Consider the following 23928-nt stretch of genomic DNA (forward strand, 5'->3'; position numbering starts at 1 on the left):
CTGAATCCACCCTCAGTCTGTACCCTTCCCCCATCCAAGGAAGAGGGGAGTAGTAGTGTACCATAATACACCAACCAGACTAACAAGGTAATAAAAACCGGGATAAAGGAAAAATACCAATAATACAAATATAGTCACACATATAACAGAGGAATGCACCGGGGAGTGGAGGATGGGGTTAAACTAAAGTAGGAGAAGAAAGGGAATTATTACACACTGAAAATCTAGCAACCGTCACAGATAAATCCACCAAACGCCTTCTCCAATAATAACAACAACCAACAACCTTCAGCCATGTAGCATAAGCTATCTCTGACAATGAGTGCTAGCCATGGCCCAGATCATATAGGAGATGGGAGTAGCTAACAGTGCACAGTTGAGCCTTAACGCTCCACGAGCTCTCAACAAAGCAGATTAGCCCCGTCACTGCTAAAAGAAATTTACACCGTTTAATGTGAATGTGAAGTGCTTCTTATCAGTGGATGAGTAGGAGAAAACCAGTGACACTTGGTTAGTCATTCTTACCTTGAGAATCTTGTGTTGTGAGCTGAGAGCCCCATAGCGATTCATAGAATCTTGCTGAAAAGCAGAAGAATAAAATTGGTTAAAAAAAATATAAAATACATCAGTTAATGGCAAATTTGGCACAAAGAAGTCTAAACTTCCTCAGGGCAATTATGAATTTCTTGAAGCGATTCATTTCCAAACCTTCAACATCCAGATGTAAAACCTGCAGTCTCACACCCACATCCTGCAACTTCACACAATGTTCGGCACCCGCATACATGTCACATCCGGCGCACCCAGACAGAAATTCGTCCAGACACCCTGGACCACTCTTACCTTTTCTTTGTTCAGGGCCTCCTGAGCTTCTAGTTTATAGACTAAATAATCTGTACAGAGAAAACAAAGAAGAGGATCCTTCAGATCAAAGTTCATAAAAACTCTGCTACAAAAATAAAACGGCGAGACTATCCAGATAGACATTGCTTTACAAAGAGTCTGGACTTCGGCTGATCGTTTATGAGAACACTTGCAATAATTCACACAAAGGAAACAGCTACAAAGATTGCACTCATAGAGATAATATAAATAATGAGCTTCCTGTCTAAGCTTCTCCAAAGGTTACATGTAAAAATGAACCTGAAAGGAAAAATACCTAGAAATAAAAGCATAAACTAGAAAGAAAAATATTTGAGAGTGTGCAGCATCATTTCTTGATCCTGAAACAGTCAATCTTGTAGAAATCCTACAGAGGAAATCACTTAATCTCCTACTGATTAGCTCTATCTTCTGCTGACCAATTGAAGCCCCAGTCAAGGGATGGATCTTAGCTATTTTACTGCAGACAGTACACAGAAAGTGACAGCTAGTTGATGTACAACCAGACACAGAGTACAGCAGAAAGACTTCTGCTGCAGCTAGTTGTCTTACAGCCAAATAGGACACAGGAGGAAGACTTGTCCTGCAGCAGGTTGTCTTAGAGTCAGAAACATAACAGTACATAGCAGGAAGACTTCTGCTGCAGCTAGTTGTCTTATAGTCAGAAACATAACAGTACATAGCAGGAAGACTTCTGCTGCAGCTAGTTGTCTTACAGCCAAATAGGACACAGGAGGAAGACTTGTCCTGCAGCTAGTTGTCTTATAGTAAGAAACATAGCAGGCACAACAGGTAGACTTTTGCTGCAACTAGATGTTTCACAGCCAGACACAGAGAGGGCACAACAGGATGACTTCTGCTGCAGTTAGCTATTTTACAGCCAGAAACAAACAGGATAAAGCAAGAAGACTTCTGCTGCAGCTAGTTGTTTTACTGCCAAACAAATAGGGCACAGCAGGAAAACTTGTCCTGCAGCTAGTTGTCTTATAGTCAGAAACATAGACACAACAGGAAGACTTCTGCTGCAGCTAGTTGACACAGCCAAACACAGACAGTACACAGCAGGAAGACTTCTGCTGCAGCTAGATGTCTTACAGCCAAATAGGACACAGGAGAAAGACTTGTCCTGCAGCTAGTTGTCTTATAGTCAGAAAAATAGCAGGCACAACAGGAAGACTTCTGATGCAGCTAGTTGTCTTACAGCCAAACACAGACAGTACACAGCAGGAAGACTTCTGCTGCAGCTAGTTATCTTACAGCCAAACACAGACAGTACACAGCAGGAAGACTTCTGCTGCAGCTAGATGTCTTACAGCCAAATAGGGCACAGGAGGAAGACTTGTCCTGCAGCTAGTTGTCTTATAGTCAGAAACATAGCAGGCACAACAGGAAGACTTCTGCTACAGCTAGTTATCTTACAGCCAAACACAGACAGTCCACAATAGGAAGACTTCTGCTGCAGCTAGTTGACACAGCCAAACACAGACAGTACACATCAGTGAGACTTCTGCTGCAGCTAGCTGTTTCACAGTCAGACAGAGAGGGCACAAACAGGAAGACTTCTGCTGAAGCTAGTTGTCTTACAGCCAAAAACAGACAGTGCACAATAGGAAGACTTCTGCTGCAGCTAGTTGACACAGCCAAACACAGACAGTACACATCAGTGAGACTTCTGCTGCAGCTAGCTGTTTCACAGTCAGACAGAGAGGGCACAAACAGGAAGACTTCTGCTGAAGCTAGTTGTCTTACAGCCAAAAACAGACAGTGCACAATAGGAAGACTTCTGCTGCAGCTAGTTATCTTACAGCCAAATGCAGACAGTGCACAATAGGAAGACTTCTGCTGCAGCTACTTGACTTACAGGAAAACCAACGAGTTGATACAAAGGGTCTTGATAACAGGAAAAACAAAAAGAAAAACACAGAACCCTAAAAAATATCTTTTAATATCAATGATTAAAAGTACACACACACAACCAAAAAATACTTTCCTAAAAATAGGGAAAGTTGAGGGTCTATACTGTAAATGTCAATAATGTCCAGAGTGAACAAATGATGATTGGTCAACCACATCTCATAAACAGCACACAGGTGTGTAATCATAATAATGTAAACTTATCTCTCGGGGACTAGTGCCCCATCCCGACGAGTTTCCCCCCGTTGCCGGTCCAAAGGGGTTCATCAGGGGAATGCCTACGATAAGCAACAGGCAGTTTGTGATGAAAACACCTGTGTGCTGTTTATGAGACGTCTGAGACCTCCTATGGCTGGGATAAAGACCCTGACAACGTGGCTTAATTTATATTAATGCTTTATCTATATGGTCATTCCTTGTACCTAGATTGGATTACTCTGCCTGTCTGATCCAATGGGACTTGTGGTTTATTTGGTGACCACTTTTGGCAGAAATTATGAGCTGGGCAATCTTTTTGTATTTGTATTTTTGTATTAATGTCATGTTTGAATGCCCTAACTCGATGGTGACCTTGTTTAAGAGGAGGTCTATGACATTCATTGGGTCTCGCTTGCTAGCTATTTAGACCGCTAGCAATTTTTCATTTTTTTAATAGTTTACCCAAGTATTTACCCTCTATCAGACATCTCTTGCCCCGATGGGCTGATATTGATCCTATTCAGATTTAAACATTAATATAAGAATTGTGGATATAAATGAGGCGTACAGGGACAACATCATAAGATATCCTAGTCCAGTTTTGCTATTTAGCATTTGATATTAGATATGTGTGCACCTTTTCATGCTTTGAAATGTCACTTTGAGCCACCAGTGCAAAGGACGGGATAATCGTATATGTATGTACTATTTTAAGTTTTTGAAGAAAAATTTGATTATCACCTGATAATAGTCCATTGAACTACACTAAGAGTTATATAGTTCTGCCTCTGTAACCACAAATATCTATATTGGTATAGGATCAAGTTATTTGCACTAACAGCATTTTATTTATATCTCAAGGTGTTTGGTGTTTGGTGATGGTGGTGGCTTTTTGAGAGGGATTCCTGTTGAGGGTCCCAAGGGTCAGCCGACGGTGAGCGGGGGCGCCGTATCGTTCCCAGGGTTCCAACCTCTGCTGTCAGGAAGGTATGTTTTAGGGAAAGTCACATTCTATCTCCCGTAGTCCATTCCTTGTATATTTAATAATCTGTGGTTGACCTTGTCCTTGTCTCTGTGCTTGGTATTGTAGTCCCACAGTATGCCGCTGTGCAAGCCTTGTCCTTGTCTCTGTGCTTGGTATTGTACTCCCACAGTATGCCGCTGTGCAAGCCTTGTCCTTGTCTCTGTGCTTGGTATTGTACTCCCACAGTATGCCGCTGTGCAAGCCTTGTCCTTGTCTCTGTGCTTGGTATTGTACTCCCACAGTATGCCGCTGTGCAAGCCTTGTCCTTGTCTCTGTGCTTGGTATTGTAGTCCCGCAGTATGCCGCTGTGCAAACCTTGTCCTTGTCTCTGTGCTTGGTATTGTACTCCCACAGTATGCCACTGTACAAGCCTTGTCCTTGTCTCTGTGCTTGGTATTGTACCCCCACAGTAAGCCGCTGTGCAAGCCTTGTCCTTGTCTCTGTGCTTGGTATTGTAGTCCCGCAGTATGCCGCTGTGCAAGCCTTGTCCTTGTCTCTGTGCTTGGTATTGTAGTCCCGCAGTATGCCGCTGTGCAAACCTTGTCCTTGTCTCTGTGCTTGGTATTGTACTCCCGCAGCATGTCGCTGTGCAAGCCTTGTCCTTGTCTCTGTGCTTGGTATTGTAGTCCCACAGTATGCCACTGTGCAAGCCTTGTCCTTGCCACTGTGCTTGGTATTGTACTCCTGCAGTATGCCGCTGTGCAAGCCTTGTCCTTGTCTCTGTGCTTGGTATTGTAGTCCCACAGTATGCCACTGTACAAGCCTTGTCCTTGTCTCTGTGCTTGGTATTGTACTCCCACAGTATGCCACTGTGCAAGCCTTGTCCTTGTCACTGTGCTTGGTATTGTAGTCCCACAGTATGCCGCTGTGCAAGCCTTGTCCTTGTCTCTGTGCTTGGTATTGTAGTCCCACAGTATGCCACTGTGCAAGCCTTGTCCTTGTCTCTGTGCTTGGTATTGTAGTCCCACAGTATGCCGCTGTGCAAGCCTTGTCCTTGTCTCTGTGCTTGGTATTGTAGTCCCACAGTATGCCACTGTGCAAGCCTTGTCCTTGTCTCTGTGCTTGGTATTGTAGTCCCACAGTATGCCGCTGTGCAAGCCTTGTCCTTGTCTCTGTGCTTGGTATTGTAGTCCCACAGTATGCCACTGTGCAAGCCTTGTCCTTGTCTCTGTGCTTGGTATTGTAGTCCCACAGTAAGCCGCTGTGCAAGCCTTGTCCTTGCTTGGTATTGTAGTCCCACTTCATCTTTAAGAGGTTTTTTCGGCACCAATCAGTCCGTGCATTATTGACATTTACAATATAGACCCTAAACTTTCCCTGTTTTTAGGAAAGTATTTTTTGGTTTTGTGTACTTTTAATCATTAATATTAAAAGATATTTTTTAGGGTTCTGTGTTTTTCTTTTTGTTTTGTTTTTTTGCTAGTTGACTTACAGCCCAAAACAGACAGGATACAGCAGGAAGAATTCTGCTGCAGATAGTTATCTTACAGCCAAATACAGACAGCACATGGCAGGAAGACTTCTTCTGCAGCTAGTTGTCTTACAGCCAAACACAAAAAAGAGTGTACTGTGGGCAAAATTGGCGCTGTTTCCGCAACAAAAAAATTAAGTTATCAATAGGTACAATATTAATCCTGGTGATTTGGTTGTATTTTTAGACAAACATTTGCATCCGTATACAGACTGGGTGATGGGGTATCAAAAAGAAAAAAAGTTCAATTAGTCATTTAAAGAAGCATTCTTCCCATTAAAGTTGTTATCCTCTTAATATGTAGCACTGTGTACTTACAACAGCTCATTTTGCCTTTCTACCCAGATAATTCTTCTCTTTTCCATTAGGTCTATGACATCACATGAAAACCGACTAGCTGAACCCTTCTAATCTCCATGTAGAAGTAGGAGGTCTCTTTTCTCTGCATGAATCCTCATTAGAACTACAATTCTATATCACTACAAAGTCCCTGGCACACGGAGGAGTGTAGCAGCTGGGTCAGGAGATGAAGAGGAGGTGGAGCTGGGCAGCCAGGCACTTTGCAGTGACCTGGAATTGTAGTTCTAACGATGACTCATGGAGGAAAAAAGAGACTTTTTTTCTGTTTCTACATGAAGGTTAGGACTGATCGGTTTGCAAAAATAAAATTTGGGTGATTTCAGCTGTGAAGGCTGCAGAATGGTCAATGCTGCTCTGAAATATAACACAGGCTGTAACTAAGGATCAGTACACTCATCTTTGCATTCAGATTCATTCTATATAAATGAAAAGATCAAAAGATTATCAAAATGTAAAATACAACTAAAATAATAACACTAACGGGTGCGGAATAAGAATCTACTGATCATAGAATTCTGACGATGACGACTTGTTACATGCTGGGATCGCCTACTGATCCCTACTGTGCAAATACAGAAAACACAGCCCTAGCCCAATAGTGAGGATGCAGCTGTTACTTTGTTTTACAGGAACATCCAGAACCCTGCGGTGCGGCTACCAAGTCCCTGCTTTGGTATTTCGATGTAAGGAGTCCTGGTTGGCTTTGCTCATCTAAGCTACAATCCAGAAAAGGAATAGAACATGAGGAAAGCAGAAGGAAAGGATTTCTACATCAAACAAGAAGGGCGAGGCACTGATAAGATGAAAAGAGAAAGGATGAACTTATCAGAAATAAATATATATATTATTCAGTGGCTGAGGAAGAACTTAAGCAAATTACCACCTTTTACTTGTGTCTTCACCATGTCTGACATGGAAAAACACTAGTGAAGTCTGCCCTTTTGTGACATGGGATCAGTGGGTCTTAGGATAAAGCTAGATTGGGCAGCACCGACACAGTCATGATGAGCCCAAAAATCAAAACTGCGTTAGTACCGCCCCATCTAAGGCCCCTTTCACACATTAGTTTTTTGCCATCAGTCACAATCCATCGAATTTTGAAAAAAAACGGATCCGTCGCAGATTGTGAAAAACTGATGTGACAAATCCATTTTTCTGCCGGATCCAACTAGCTGATCCAGCTAATTGGATACTTAAAAAAATTTAAAAAAAAAAACGGAGCTTGCTCAGTTAAAAAAAAAAAAAACAGAATCCGTCACCGGATTCCATCATTTGATGGATCCGGCGCCATAGGCTTCCATTCTAGCAAACGACGGACGGTGACGGATCCGTCGCTGTCCGTTTTTTCGACGGACACAAAAAACATTACTATGTCTGTTGTCTCCGGCCGCCGGACAAACAATTTTCAACGGATCTGGTGAACGACGGAGGAAACGTGAGGCAATCCGCCGCTAATACAAGTCTATGCTCGAAAAAGGATCTGGCGGCATCAGTCGCCGGATGTGTTTTTTTTTCAAAGTTCGACGGATTGCGACTGATGGCAAAAAACTGATGTGTGAAAGGGGCCTTATCCTTAAAAATCCACCCCGCCAAAAAAAAAAAAAAAAAAATGTAGGGAAACAAGAAAGGATTCAGCACCACCAGAGCACCTCTCAAAACGACACATCAGACACCACGGTAAATGGTATCAAAGTCAACGACAATGAATCCTTGGAGAGAAAAGAAGTGGCACTCACCATCCATAAAATATTCCTTTATTTTCTGTGTAATTAAAAAAAGAAGAGAAGGGAACCTGGATGCGCTGTGGACGACGGGGACACGTAGAAGTGTTGTTATACACGAAACAACCATCGTCCACAGCGTATCCAGCCTCCTCTCATAAAAAAATATTTTATGGATGGTGAGTGCCACTTGTTTACTCTCCAAGAATTGGTGAACAAGAGTTTTCAGGTTTAACTTCTACACAGAAAGTTATGCAGTTTTGTAAAAGTTAAAGCTTCGGCAGAAGAGGAGCGGCCTGTGTGATCGTGGAGTCAAGTATGCAGAGAGGATATTTTGGGTGCCAGAAGATAAAACAAAACCTGCTGTTCTTCAGATGGTAGAAACAACAGGACAGGGTACGGACCTTCTTTTGTCTTCTTGTGCTCACTCTTCTCCTTCTGTAAAGAACGTTCCAGCCTGGAGCGATGCTCGTACACCACTGGGGACCAAGAAGAAAACAAATTAGTGTTATGAGAGAATTCTACAAGACCGATATACCAGCAAGATGCGTGTCCTACTATGCCAGCCAAGCCACGGTATGCCAAGTAGGTGGGCAAGAGATCCTGGAGTCTCCATAATCAGCTATTTAGTATGGAGCCTTGGCGAAATTGTATCTTTAGGTTTTTTTCATGTCCTTTCCACAATTATGGAATCTTTTGTACTGGCGTTTTCTGAGCATTTTTTTTCCTAATTCCAGCAAAGAGAGTTTCTTAAGCTAAAATGCTTAAAAAAAACATTCAAAAAAGATGCCGCCGATATCTCGTAAAGTAAAGCGTAGAGCATCTTCGGAGTGGAGGACGCCTGAAGAATAGTCCAATCACTTCTGTTAACTGCTTGAAAACCGGAAATACTGAACATATGAACAGCAGGTAATCTTTACATAAAAGTGAATATGTTCATTCCTTTGATAGCCTATCAGAATGCTTTTTCTGTTGGATTTCCAAGCAGATCTGCTCCTAGTCCTTCCAATAAAAACATGTCATAAGAACATACCCTTATGGGGGCAGCCACCTATTGTTCTACACTGTACACAGAAAAGCAAAGCTGCACCCGAAAACTAAGACAGAAAAGCTAAGCTGTACCCGAAAACTAAGACAGAAAATAACTACCGTAATTTCACTTCTATGCAAAAAGAGTAATGAGCCTGCATATATGCTCTCTCCGTCACCTACAGTGTTTTCCTGAAAATAAGACCTACCCTAATACTAAGCCCTATCATGATTTTACAGAATTTTTTTTGCATATGCTTGAAGTATAAGCTCTACTCCCAAAAAATAAGCCCTAATCAAGTAATAAGATGTATAATTATGTGCTTAATTCTAAAACTCTGGGCAAAACCGTCAATGAAAAAGACCTGGGTGTATGGGTGGATGACAAACTCATATTCAGTGGCCAGTGTCAGGCAGCTGCTACAAAGGCAAATAAAATAATGGGATGCATTAAAAGAGGCATAGATGCTCATGAGGAGAACATAATTTTACCTCTATACAAGTCACTAGTTCGACCACACTTAGAATACTGTGCACAGTTCTGGTCTCCGGTGTATAAGAAAGACATAGCTGAACTTGAGCGGGTGCAGAGAAGAGCGACCAAGGTTATTAGAGGACTGGGGGATCTGCAATACCAAGATAGGTTATTACACTTGGGGCTATTTAGTTTGGAAAAACGAAGGCTAAGGGGTGATCTTATTTTAATGTATAAATATATGAGGGGACAGTACAAAGACCTTTCTGATGATCTTTTTAATCATAGACCTGAGACAGGGACAAGGGGGCATCCTCTACGTCTGGAGGAAAGAAGGTTTAGGCATAATAACAGACGCGGATTCTTTACTGTAAGAGCAGTGAGACTATGGAACTCTCTGCCGTATGATGTTGTAATGAGCGATTCATTACTTAAATTTAAGAGGGGACTGGATGCCTTTCTGGAAAAGTATAATGTTACAGGGTATATACACTAGATTCCTTGATAGGGCGTTGATCCAGGGAACTAGTCTGATTGCCGTATGTGGAGTCGGGAAGGAATTTTTTTCCCCAAGGTGGAGCTTACTCTTTGCCACATGGTTTTTTTTTGCCTTCCTCTGGATCAACATGTTAGGGCATGTTAGGTTAGGCTATGGGATGAACTAGATGGACTTAAGGTACCGTCACACATAGCGACGATGCAGCGATACCGACAACGATCCGGATCGCTGCAGCGTCGCTGTTTGGTCGCTGGAGAGCTGTCACACAGACCGCTCTCCAGCGACCAACGATCCCGAGGTCCCCGGTAACCAGGGTAAACATCGGGTAACTAAGCGCAGGGCAGCGCTTAGTAACCCGATGTTTACCCTGGTTACCATCCTAAAAAGTAAAAAAACAAACGCTACATACTTACCTTCTGCTGTCTGTCCTCGGCGCTCTGCTTCTCTGGTCTGGCTGTGAGCGCCGGGCAGCCAGAAAGCAGAGCGGTGACGTCACCACTCTGCTTTCCGGCTGACCGACGCTCACAGCCAGAGCAGGAGGAGAGCAGAGCACAGCGCTGGAGGACAGACAGCGGTAGGTAAGTATGTAGTGTTTGTTTTTTTACTTTTAGGATGGTAACCAGGGTAAACATCGGGTTACTAAGCGCGGCCCTGCGCTTAGTTACCCGATGTTTACCCTGGTTACCAGCAAAGACATCGCTGAATCGGTGTCACACACGCCGATTCAGCGATGTCTACGGGGAGTCCAGCGACCAAATAAAGTTCTGGACTTTCTTCCCCGACCAGCGATCTCCCAGCAGGGGCCTGATCGCTGCTGCCTGTCACACTGGACGATATCGCTAGCGAGGACGCTGCAACGTCACGGATCGCTAGCGATATCGTCTAGTGTGACGGTACCTTTATAGTCTTCCTTCAACCTTAATAACTATGTTACTATGTTAATTACAGTGAGAGCCAGTGTGGGGAATGCACACTGGGCTAATGCCTAGGGCCCCCACTCTTTGGAGCCCTCAGCATTTCTAATCCGAGGTTAAAACTGCTTAAGGACCTTTGATGACATCAAGGTCATGTGACCATGATTTCACTAAAGGTCCTTTAACTGTGGGAGTCTACTGTAGATCAATTGAGAAAGATACAGACATTATATATATATATATATATATATATATATATATATATATACATACATACAGTGTGTGTATATACATGTGTATGTGCAGTGTGTGTGTATATATACTTGACATGTGTATGTATGTGCAGTGTGTGTATATACATGTGTATGTATGTGCAGTGTGTATATATACACGTGTATGTATCTGTAATGTGTGTGTATGTATATATACACACACGTGTATGACCAATGTGTGTGATTTCATGATTATATTTGAATAAATGTGTTCAAAAGGAATTGTGGTTTGTTGTTCATGGAAAAAAAAAACAAGACATCCCCAGAAAATAAACCCTAACCCATCTTTTGTAGCAAGAAATAATAAGGCCGGTCCCATTTTCGGGGAACCACGGTCTTCGATCCTATGATGACACATGTATTCCACAGCTGGAGCAGGTATGTTAATATGACATATGCTGACCCCCGGCAAACACCACCCAAGCTGAATAGTCGTCTGCTGCTGATGGTTTCCCTTTCCATCGGCTCTAGGCAGATCTTTCAGTTCTCAGGAAGCAATATATAATATGGTCATTCATTATATGTGAGGATTAGACCAAACAGCGCTGCTTTATGTGTGAAGTTACCCAAACATCACGGAAAGTTCTGAAAAAGTTAAATCGTGACGCGATTAGTCACAGATCATATGATAGTTATTGTATCCAGCCATGCCTGATGCAAACGGGTAAACGCACTGTGCAAATCAAGACCATATGACTATAATTCTAGGAATGATTAATTACCGTCTTTCAAAATAACAGTGAGCCGAGAGCTAAAAGCCTGAGCTGTAGGAACAATGCACCACGGAGCCATACTAGTCATATCCTGTGGTTTTATCAGTCAATGTCGGACCTTTATTTTTTTCTTTACCGCCAGATGCAAATTGCACGATTAGGCCAAAAATATCTTTTTTTAATCTATCCATACAAGCAAGTGAAATGACCAAGACAAAAAAGTGAAATGTTCTTTTCAGACCTCCCATAGAAGTGAATGGAGAAAGCACTTTGCTCCCACCTCACCACCGACATTGGCACGAGATGTGGCTCCATTCTCCCGATAATTGGACGTCCCAAAAGGTGGGACTCGTATCAATCAGACTTTCATGGAATATCATGTGGATGCGTATTAACATGCCCCAAAAAAAGTGAATGCCCTTTAAACAGGTAGCCTTATCACAAACACAACCTCGTTGGCCATTGGTCCAATTTCCAACACAAAGTAGCCACCAAATTTGAGCTAAAGTTTCAGGCGTACATAATTTCAGGAGCATGTAATGAATGGGTAATGGAAAACATTTGTACAAAAATTAGTAACTTTTTAAAAGGTCTTAATTAATGAATCAGCCAAAAACATCAACATCACTCTTTAAAATCCCAAAAGGATAGGAGTTTTAAAGAAAAATCAAAATAAGGTTTAATACAGTCATGAGGGTCCCTATTTCTAATGAACCTTGTCCTCGGAGGGGATCACTATCTGCAGTCGAAGACAAAAGTCTTGAAATTGACCCAAATTTTGGTTTTCGCAAAGTTTGTTGCTTCAGTGTTTCTAGATCTTTCTTTCAGAAGTTTCTATGGTTCATAGGCAAAATTGTGAGTGAGCCCACTCAATGGATGAAACGCCCCCACACATGAATGGTCTCAGGATTCTTTACCGTTGGTACAAGGACAGAACTCATGGTGGCGCTCACCTTTTCTTCTCCCGACAGTCATTCTTCCTGATGTCCCAAACTGTCTGACGGGGCCTTCATCAGAGAAAATAATTTTGCAGGAAGTGCAGGGAATGGACTCCAGAGAACTTGGGGAAAAGTTAGTCTCTCTGCTGATGAAGCCCCCTTCAGACGGTTTCTCGAAGAATGGTTCTCCGGAGAAGTAGTAGTGAGCACTACCATGAGTTCTGTGTCTGCCAACAGTAAATTATCCTGAGACTATTCATGTGTGGGGGATTTTCATCCATGGAGGGGGTTGACTCACAGTTTTGCCTCGGAACACGGCCATGAATGAAGAATTGGATCTCAACATTCTCCAAGAGCAACTTCTCTGTTATGAACTGGTGGTTTAGGAGCAACATGGGACGAGCTCTGAAGGAAGTGGTACCTGTACTGACCGCAGTCCCTAAGCTCAACACAACACTAGAAGTAGCCGTGGGATGCTCCTGACACTCCCTAGGCACCTCATCACAGCCTGAGAACTAACTACCCCTAAAGATAGTTTTCCTGTTTCTATCTTGCCTCAGAGAAAATCCCCAAAGGATAGATAGCCCCCCACAAGTAATGACTGTGAGTGGAGAGGGAAAAGACATACACAGAATGAAACCAGGATGTAGCACAGGAGGCCAGTCTAGCTAGATAGATAGGACAGGATGGAATACTGTGCGGTCAGTATTAAAAACTACAAAAATCCATACAGAGTTTACAAAAATCTCCACACCTGACTAAAGGTGTGGAGGGTAAATCTGCTTCCCAGAGCTTCCAGCTTAACTGAATTAATCCATACTGACAAGCTGGACAAAACATAGAATGCACAGAACGAATAAGTCCACAACATGTGGACAGAAAAGAGCAAAGCAAGAACTTATCTTTGCTGAACTGGTCAGGATATAAGGGAAATCCAAGAGAGAAGTGAATCCTACCAGGAACCATTGACAAGTGGCACTGGCTGAAGGGAAGAGCCAGGCATAAATAGCCGAGCATAAAGACAATAAGTGGAAGCAGCTGCAGACTGCTAAATCCAAGGAGCAGCCATACCACTTAAAACCACCAGAGGGAGCTCAAGAGCAGAACTCACAAAAGTGCCACTTACAACCACCGGAGGGAGCCCAAGAGCGGAATTCACAACACTTCTCCCAACGATCCAGAAGCAATTTGGCCATGGACAATGCTTCCTCTGGCATGATGGAGACCATGTCACAAGGCAAAAGTGATAACCAAGTGGCTCAGTGAATAAAACAAAGACATTTTGGGTCCATGGTTAGGAAACTGCCCACATCTCCATCCCATTGAGAACCTGTGGTCAATCCTCAAAAAGCGGGAGGACAAATAAACACTGAAATTGCGATAAACTCTAAGCACTGATTAGACAAGAAAGGGCGGTCATCTGTCAGGATTTGGCCCAGATGCTTATATCCAGCTGCCGAGGAGAAGGGCAGAAGTTTGGAGAAATATTGAGTCTTTGCATAAACTTCATGTATTTGTCAATAAAAGATTAAAAACATATGAAACGTCCAACTAAGAGATCTAAACACACTGAAGCAGCAAACTGTGAAAACCAAAACCCGTGTCAGTCTCAAAACTTTTGGCCATGACTGCACTTTTCCTAGTTTAAAACCACGCGTCAATCTCATAGAAAAATAATTAAATTCTTTCTTTCTTTTTTTTTTTTAGTTTGGGAGGAAAGCTATGGAAATAAGGGAGGAACACACAAACTCCATGCAGATGTTGCTTTCGAGCGGATTCAGCTGTGGTGCTAACCACTTAGCCTTAAAGGGGTTATCCGGGCTTGACACAAAAGTCTGCAACCATTCTATGCGATTGCAGATTTCTGAATCGTGACAACATGCATTAAGCGCACTGTCAGAATTTTAATGGTATTGCCGATGCAAGTGAGCAGTCATGTGACCACAAGTAGGCAATTTGCATTGTTGCGGTCACATGCAGACTAGACGTGCTTGGCCTCTCCTAATAGAAATGCATTGAATAAAGCTGGACAAGTCTAGTCGGCACAAGACCACAGGTATGCTCACTTGCATCGGCAATGCCAGGGAACCTAGAAATCATGTACATCGCACAATGTCACAATTCAGATGATGGCTGTCACATAGAGACTTTTGTATCAAGCCTGACAACCCCTTTAAAGATAGAATACGTTATCTAGAAAAATACATTTATCTATTTAGAAACACTCATATTGGTTAAAAGAGTAACCGTTGTGCAAATATTTATGTCATAAATGAATAGTTCACATGAAAATTAGAAACTTTATAATCTTATCACATACATCTGCTTCTTTCCCCTCCCGGACTGATCTTACACTCTTCAATTGATGGGTAAAATCTGTATTCAGTGAAAACATTACTGACATAGGAGATGACAGTTGGTGCTCATAAAGTTCTATGGAGGAGCTGAAGGCGGACACAGACATCCTGCTGCAAGTTCTCTTAGCAGAACGTGGCATTTAGCAGAACCATATAAGAATAAAGAACATACTGTAGAGTCTAAGTTAGGTTTTTTTTCACATCTAACAGGGCTTTAAAGAGGACCTTGTTCTGAATTTTTTTTACTTAAAATCCTCAAATTGTCCCTGATCCGCTGAGTTTGGAACAGTTGTTTTTTCTCTGTGCCCCTCCATCCCAAAGTTATGCTCCCCGGTAATAAAAAGGCAAAGTTTCCCTTTAACTAACTGGGCGTGTACTACAGAACTTCTGTGTGTGGGCGTTTGCTTTTTCCACTCTTGATGCTGGCCAATCAAAACTTGGCCGCACCCACTAAGAAGTTCCGTGGTTTACGCCCAGTTAGTTAAAAGGAAACTTTGCATCTTTATTACCAGGGGGCAAATCTTTGGAACGGAGGGGCGCAAAAGAAAAAGAAAAACTGTTCCAGAATCAGTTCATCAGCGGCAATTGGAGGAGAGACTCGGTTTAAATAACAAAAAAAATAGTGGAAGGTCCTCTATAGCTTCCTGATAGGAGAGTGATGAAGAAAATAGCTTGACCTATCTACTGGACAAAGAGTTGGACGAAGATCCTGCACTCAGTAATCTGGTAAAATATAAATAAATTACATGTTTTTTCTTTACTAAGGAAGAGAGATGCCTAAAAAAATGGGGCTTCCATAATTGGATCAATTAAATAAAACCATGATTGTCTGGAAAGACGCTGGAACCACAAGTGTCAGCACACCTATACTTCGAAGGAACGCACCACGAGCCTCATTACAAGACAATCCGATAATTAAACCCTCAACTCAGGTCTATAAATATAGAAACATTTTTTTGCTTCCAAATTTTAATGTTGTAATTAATAAAACAGTCATATCTTCGCCCCTGGAGGAAAAACGGTTACATTGCAGAACCTGACTTGTCGCGTGTGTCCATAAAATATAGGAAAGAATTTATACGGCTCATTAATAGAGAACCGACCATGATCAGCCTCAAGATTCAAGTAAATGAAGGGTGTCTGGTAACCCTTCCATGGCTGGCCGACATTTGTAGTCCTGCAATGGAATCTAAAGTAATAAACAGGAGCATGCCATCTCCTCATAACATTATCTAAGAGTCTGAAAGACCTAAACAGATAAGTTAACATGGAAAATGTTAATTGTAATGGAACCACTATTGGAAGTAATGAGTTATTCACACTTAAAGGGGATTGTTCATGATTTTTTTACATTTAAACTGAGTACATCCTCTAATTTTCACTGCTCCATTGACTCTGGAACAGTTTTTCTTTTTCTTCCATGCCCTTCCTTTCCAAAGTTATGCCCCTGGTAATAAAGAAGCTATTTTTCATCTCTTCAATTAACTGGGCGTGTACCACAGAACTTCTCTGTGGGCGTTTGCTTTTTCCTCTTCTGATTCTGGCCAATCAAAACAAAGCCGCACCCACAGAAAAGTACTGAGGTATACGCCCAGTTAATTGAAGGGAAACAATGCTTCTTTATTACCAAGGGGCATAACTTTGGAACGGAGGGGCACAGAAGGAAAAGAAAAACTGTTCCAGAATCAGTGGGAAAATAATTATCATACTATTCTCACCTTATTCGGCAGAGGAGCCATCTCAGGCACTAGGTTCTAAGTACGACAGATACATTTGCACTGCCTATAGATACAAGGTGCCACCCATTCCCATATTGACTAGTTTACAGGTATTTCACATAGTATTGGAATAACAGTGGCTGGACGCGGATCAGACACGGAGGTGGAGCTGCTCCCATAGAGTCAGTACGGTTTGTCTATACAAATCAATGAAGGTAAGAGATCGGCTCCATCATTCTCTACATGGTTTCAACTGAAAGAAAATCATCAAATAAGGGAGGGCCGTGCTCAGCAGAGCAAATTAGGATTTCTGTTTTTTTTTCTTGAAAACACAACCTGCTTCTAAGAAGGTGAGAAATAGGCAAACACGTAGACAGCTTTAGTTTCGGAGCCCGTTATAAAATTATGGCGTTTTGGGAAAAAAAATATAATGATGATAATGGGAGTCCCTTCATCTCGAGAATAAAACGGAGCATGTCAGGACATAGATTGTTATAGAACGGGGCAGCACAGTGGCTCAGTGGTTAGAACTGTATGGTGGCTTAGTGGTTAGAACTGTATGATGGCTCAGTGGTTAGCACTGTACAGTGGACATGAATTACACATAAAAATGCACCTCTCCTTTCCAAATAATGACCAAGTCTTCAGAGAGTAGCCCTATTATTATTAATAATTCACTGATCATATTCAGGATACAACAAGCTTCCTCCGGGTTATCTCCTTATCCTTGTACACATGCCAGGCAGCTCCAAATATTGATACTTGGATTTGTTTTCCCCCCAGGCAGGAGTGGATCGGTTGTACTGGTTAGGGCAGGCTCAGGATTTCTCCCTTGTAAAATACATGACAATATATTATCATAGTGATCCTTATTAAAACACATTCATCCATAACCGAGATCACAACAAACTTCCCTGCAGAGCGAAGAGCAAGTGAAGAATGTGAACATGAAGGTGCAAAATCCCCTTCCCTCAATGTGCAGCCTGCCCTCCCATATGTCATGGTAGAGGCACAAGAACTGGACACATTGGACTTGACCCAATCCAATATTTCCCCAGGGGGATAAGCGGCTCCGGAAACGTTGGACAATCTTGTATGAAATATTTGAAAAACATGACTGCGATGTTCCAGAAAGAGCATTACTCCTAGGCTTCATTCACACACGCATGTGACAAGTCCTAGAGAGGTCCGTTTTTTTCCCCAGACAGTACACAGGCCCATAAGACGGATACATGTGTTTCCAGTCTGTGAGCATGTCCTATCCTCTTCTGGTTCACGGATCAGACTCAGCCATTAAAGGGGTTATCCAGGACAATTTTAATTTTTTACTATGGGCCTAAAAACTAACATGCTATTAGTTCATAACTTCCTGCCTGTTGTACATGGTGCCAGCACAGAGTGGTCACAGACTGCTCCTGGTGGCGATTGAGTGGCTTCCGCTGACAAATCAACAGTGGCTTCTCTTCCTCTCCGCTCTGTTGACAGGGCAGAATTGGTGATGTCATGCTGATTGACAGCTGGCTCCCCGCTGTTTAACTGCAGGGAGCTGGCTGTCAATCAGCATGACATCGGCAGTCACATCCAGTCCACAGAGCAGCCCAGAAGAGCAGCTCTGTTGGCGTGCAGCAGCTGATTCGCCAGCAGGAGCGGTCAGTCACCACTCTGAGCTGGCATCGGGTAGGACAGGCAAGCCTTTGCCTCGGTTAGTGAAAAAAAATAAAAAATAAAACAGTCCTAAAATGTATGTACAATGATACAGTGGACTTAGTCCGTAGCTGGCCAATAGTGAGTGCTGCCTTAACTCGTCCCACGTGTCTTTCCGTGAACCCACAGTGTCGGTGCCAGCACGCACACAGTAGCACTCTCCACTTTTTTTATATAAAGTAGTAAGAAGCCGGATGAAAAATGGACAGGTTAGTTCTCTTAACCGCTTCACATCTTTAGAAACCAGAAGAAATTACCAGAAGCTCAAAAGACTGAATATATGCTCAGCAGCTCCGGACATTGTGTCAGGGGTAGACGTATCGTTAATGCAACCTGTGCAGAGGCACAGGGGCCCAAGAGGTAAGAAGGGCCCATTTCCAAAGCAGGTGGGATTGTGCATTATGATGACTTATTGGTCTGCAGAGGGCCCATATATTGTTCTTGTCCAGGGGCCCCGTTCTGTGTGTGTCCGCCAACACACTGTGGTCCATCTACAGACCACGAAGAAAGGTCATAAGAACCCGGCTAATGAAGAAGTCGTACAGGTGAGGGAACGGCCATCAAACAATTTTCCAATGCATTCGTTCCAGTGCCCCAAAGGACACCGGAGAGATAAAATCCAGCAGATAAAAATACTTCTAGTAAAACAATCGGCGTCAGAGCTTCCTGGTGTCAATTTCAAAGTCTGGCTCATAGCACACTCTGCCCGGACGGACTGGACCCAACGAGATCTCCTTCCAGCTGTCTCTGACAAGTGTAACAGAGAAATCCAATGCACCGCGCCACCTGACAAATCCCTGCCATGTGGGATGTCTACTATTCCAGGTCCGTCCATCCATGAGAGATGTCCTTACAGTAGTTCTAATATCAGGAAGAGACTCTACCAAACATCACCATGTATGGTGAGCAATGGCGAGAATCAATCACCTGACTGCCCAGGAGGCCAAGAGCTCGACTCCCAGAATCCTAAACTGATGACCTGCCTGAAGAATTTGCTATCAGTTTTCTAGTCCTGAAAACACACTTTTATGTCCAACTGATCCCAACTGACAAGAAGGGGAGTTTAACCAATAGGGTGGGGGTTTAACATGTCTCACTGCTGACAGGGCAAAGGGGGGAGGCTCCTGCTGCAGCAAGTTATCTTAAAAGGCAGAGACATGACGGTGAGAAAAAAAAAAAAGAGGAAATCTCCTAAACAAAAAGAAAAAATTAATTTTTTTTGGATTGAAGTGTAAAATAGGAGCAATAAAATATCAAATATTTGGGGCACAGGATTTTCTCTCTCTTTTTTGACATCCTAAAATCTTGTTTGCTTTTGCGGCTGCCTCCTGACATTGAGCGCTGCTGCTCAGCTTACTTGTAACAGAATACCCAAGTCCTTCTCTTGATCTTTAGCCCCGAGTATACTCCATTTTAATGTATATTCAGCAATAGGACTACTCCGTCCCAGGTGCATTACTCTACATTTATCTACATTAAAGCTCATTTGCCAAGTGTTTGCCATCTTATTGGTCATCTTATTCGGATTGGTTTGCATTATTGTAGTGTCAAGGTCAGATTTTAGAGTCCTACGTAGTTTGGTGTTGTCAGCAAAGACTGATACTTTGCGCTCAATGCCATCCACAAGGTCATTAATAAAGAGGTTAAAAAGAATCGGTCCTAGCACAGATCCCTGTGGTCCACCACTGCTCCCAGTACAGATCCCTGTGGTCCACCACTGCTCCCAGTACAGATCCCTGCGGTCCCCATTGCTCCCAGTACAGATCCCTGCGGTCCCCATTGCTCCCAGTACAGATCCCTGCGGTCCCCATTGCTCCCAGTACAGATCCCTGTGGTCCCCATTGCTCCCAGTACAGATCCCTGCGGTCCCCATTGCTCCCAGTACAGATCCCTGCGGTCCTCATTGCTCCCAGTACAGATCCCTGCGGTCCATCACTGCTCCCAGTACAGATCCCTGCGGTCCCCATTGCTCCCAGTACAGATCCCTGCGGTCTCTCAAAAATAGTTCAGCTGTATATTTGGTATATATGGATTTCACGTACTACCTGAGCAAAGTTTAATTTCATCAGTAATCTGATTGCATGTTTGAGCTTGTACTTATGACTTCAGAGCCCGGCACTCAGCACAAACCGTCATCTCAATTTTAAAGATGTTGGCAATTTTCTGAGTAAATAAGTAGATTCCAAATTGGAACACACTTTGCCCCCGACATAAGAGTGTTGGTTTAGTGACATGAAGCAAGTGCAAAAATAAAGGAGAGACAAACAAATCGAGCAATGACGTGAGACAAGTATTATTTGTAAGCCTGAAATGGAAAAGTCGTGGAGTTACGGAACCACAGGATGGATATGATGAAAAAATGGAAACAAAAAACATCTCCGTTCATTCAGTATCTAGTATGCGAGTATTCTGTCGCGCTGAATGCACTTGGACACAGAATTCATCAAGATCCCCTGCTGGCAGCTTCTTTGTCATCACCGACCAATGATGTCCCAGATGTGCTCGATGGGAGACAAGTCTGGAGACCCTGCAGCACACATTGGAGAAATGGCCACATCACTGGTTTCCCGACCAAATCAATGTAACGCCGAGCTGCAAGTGATCTGGAATGAAGACTAGAGGGGTCCAGCTACTGTTCATTATGCCACCCTACATCATAATCCTGGGTGCCAAAGGAACTAAGAGGAAAACATTTGTAAAAAAACATGAGACTTTTTCATCTCTTGAGTCTACTTTATTAATGAAATTAAGAAATTAATGAAATTTTGAAGTCTAAAAGGGATATTCCGGCATATATAGCCTAAAGTCTAACGAGTATTACCTATTAATGCCATTTTGGTGGTGGTCCAACCTCGGGTATTTGGGAGGTTTCTATGAACAACAGCACTCTGATCGTGAAAATATCATAGAGGCAAAGGAAGGGTTAAACAAAAGCCACAACCGAATCCAAGAAAGGATTACTAGAAAGGCAAAAGGATCTGACACATCTCACACAGAAAATGAAAGAAGCAATAATTTACAGCACACAAATGCCCATGCAATTACACAGAGGCGACAGAAGACATGCCAACAAGACACCAGCGAGACCAGCCAAGATGGGAAAGGTCATGTCCTCCTCCTTCCTTCAGCAGTGACAATCCAGCCCACAGCTCGGCGAGAGCACAGGAACCCATCGCCCATCATGTCAGAGCCTCATACACATAGACGCAGGAACAAGACCCTAAATCAAGGTTCCTCCAGGGGCTTTACCCAATGCACATCAGATATGGAATTTGATTTTGTTCTCACGGACTTTGTAACACTTTTATCTTTTTTTTTTCCAAATTCTTCTGTGCCGGTTTATGACCACATGAAAGTTGAGCTGAACTTTGATGTGGTCACAATCGAGCTGAGAAATCAGAAAAAGACAGATAGAAGTGTTACAAGGTTCAGGATGGAAGGAGCTCAATGATGGATTCTCAATTAACTCATTCTGCAGCCGGCAATGTGCAAGGAAACCTTGAGGCCATGTGCACATGTTGAGCATTTGCAGCAGATTTTTTTTTTCTGTGCCAAAAACCAAAGTTTTGCCAGGAAAAATGGTGCGTAAAATACGTGCGGGTTTTTCACCACATTCATTTAAACTGAATGAAAAATACTGCAGAAATTGACATGATGCAGATAAAAAAAAAATTAAAAATCCGCAAGGAAGAAAAATATGGAATATGTGCGTGAGATTGCGGAAAAATCATGCAACATGTTTTAATGAAAGCCAATTGCAAAAATTATTTTTAGCCCAAAATACATGGATTTATTTAATAAAAAAAAATTATATATATATATATATATATATATATATATAAATATATATATAAATATATATATATATATATATATATATATATATATATATATAAATATATATATATATATATAAATATATATATATATATATATATATATATAATTTTTTTTAAATTAAATTAAACCCTTTTTTTGCTAAAAAATAATTTTTGCAATATAGATATATATATCTGTATTTTTATTGTATATTTATATTAATTACCGTATATTTATATTATTTTTTATATATTATTGTTATTATATATATATATATATATATATGCCACGATGGTGTCAACAGCCTTAAATCATGAGCCAGATTTCCACCTTCAGAATAGACCTTTGCATTGAAGTTTCTTTTGGAAAAATTACATCCCCCAAACCTCCATAATTTCCCTTAGACGAGTCTCCTTCCGGCCTCGAGGGAATCAAACGACTCTTAGAATTTTGTATTCCCGGATCGTACTCGCTTGCGAGATGTAAAATTTCCCCTATTGAAACATTCATGTTGAACGACTGATTCCGGCTGCAGAGGAGCCGCTGTTTATTGAGCAGCAAAAAAAGAACTGATCCTTGTCTGGGGTATATTTCTTGTACTGGAGCCCCCCCTAAAAAATCCATCACACATACAACCCATCATGCAGCTTTCATCAATGAGCCCGGGTTTGTGTGTGTTGCGGAGATCAGTATTCCGGCCGTGCTGCGCGGCAATGGGCAGCAATTATCAAACCTGGCGGCCGAGCCGAAGACGAGGGTCGGGGTGTACGGGCGTCACCACAAGTGTCCTTGTATCGGATTGCACAATTCTCACACCACAAGGTGTCATTTTAATCTGTCCCCTCATTCCCCATTTATTAAATTATACATATCCAACAAATGATCTCCATGGTGGTACTATGTCACAAGACGTTTCTGCTCAATACTTAACGACGGATCGTCTGACATCGATATTAAAGAAGATCTGGTAAATGTCTTGCCTATTATTATAAATATCTGAATGACCCAAGGAAAAAAAAAAAAGTCTTGAGCAACTTTCATTAGAACTCAGCGTTCAGTCCCTCTGTTATTCTTCCTGGAAAAGTAAAAGAAAGTTAACCTCAGAAAGCTCCCGCTCCCATTGTCAATGGGATGAGACATCAGAAAGTCAGAAACTAACAGAGTTTAGCAGTAAGGCTGCCGTCACACGCTCAGTATTTGGTCAGTATTTTACATCAGTATTTATCAGCCAAAACCAGGAGTGGAACAATCAGAGGAAAATTATAATAGAAACACGTCACCACTTCTGCATTTATCACCCACTCCTGGTTTTGGCTACAAATACTGATGTAAAATACTGACCAAATACTGATAGTGTGAAGGCAGCCTAATAATTCCTGTTGACAAACAAAATAGTAACACCCAGTTGTCAATCTTCTCCTTTTTTCAGGAGGAATAACAGAGGAAATGGGACAATAAAAGCTTATAAAGGAAATACATGGGGAATATAAATAATTAGTAAAACAGATCTGTATAAGGATCTTTTTACATCTAGACCTGCAATGGTGACAAGAGATCATCGTATACGTCTAGAGGTAAGCACGTTTAATAATAATCATAGACAGATATTCATTACAGTAAGAGCATTGAGCCTATGGATTATTTACTGTAAGAGCAGTGAGACTATGCATTATTTACTGTAAGGAGTGAGACTATGGATTCTTTACTGTAAGAGCAGTGTAATGATGGATTCTTTACTGCATGAGCAGTGAGACTATGGATTATTTAGTGTAAGAGCAGTGAGACTATGGATTCTTTACTATAAGAGCAGTGAGACTATGGATTCTTTACTGTACGAGGAGTGAGACTATGGATTCTTTACTGTAAGAGCAGTGTAATGATGGATTATTTACTGTAAGAGCAGTGAGACTATGGATTCTT

At 42.1% G+C, this 23928-nt stretch overlaps 1 protein-coding gene across 2 annotated transcripts in view; it reads right to left on the reverse strand.

The window, feature by feature from the left end:
• LOC138651170 (Golgi integral membrane protein 4-like) overlaps positions 1-23928 on the reverse strand; it is a 94195-nt gene that overhangs the window by 58139 nt on the left and 12128 nt on the right. For both annotated transcript variants that reach the window (XM_069741192.1, XM_069741193.1), the window contains exons 2-4: positions 7975-8049; positions 844-893; positions 526-579 (exon numbers count right to left, since the gene is read on the reverse strand). In XM_069741192.1, coding sequence (XP_069597293.1) covers positions 526-579; positions 844-893; positions 7975-8049 — 179 coding nt within the window. The remainder of the gene's footprint in view (positions 1-525; positions 580-843; positions 894-7974; positions 8050-23928) is intronic.

Source organism: Ranitomeya imitator, chromosome 10 (genome assembly GCF_032444005.1).
Source record: "Ranitomeya imitator isolate aRanImi1 chromosome 10, aRanImi1.pri, whole genome shotgun sequence".
Classification (NCBI taxonomy): Eukaryota; Metazoa; Chordata; class Amphibia; order Anura; family Dendrobatidae; genus Ranitomeya; species Ranitomeya imitator.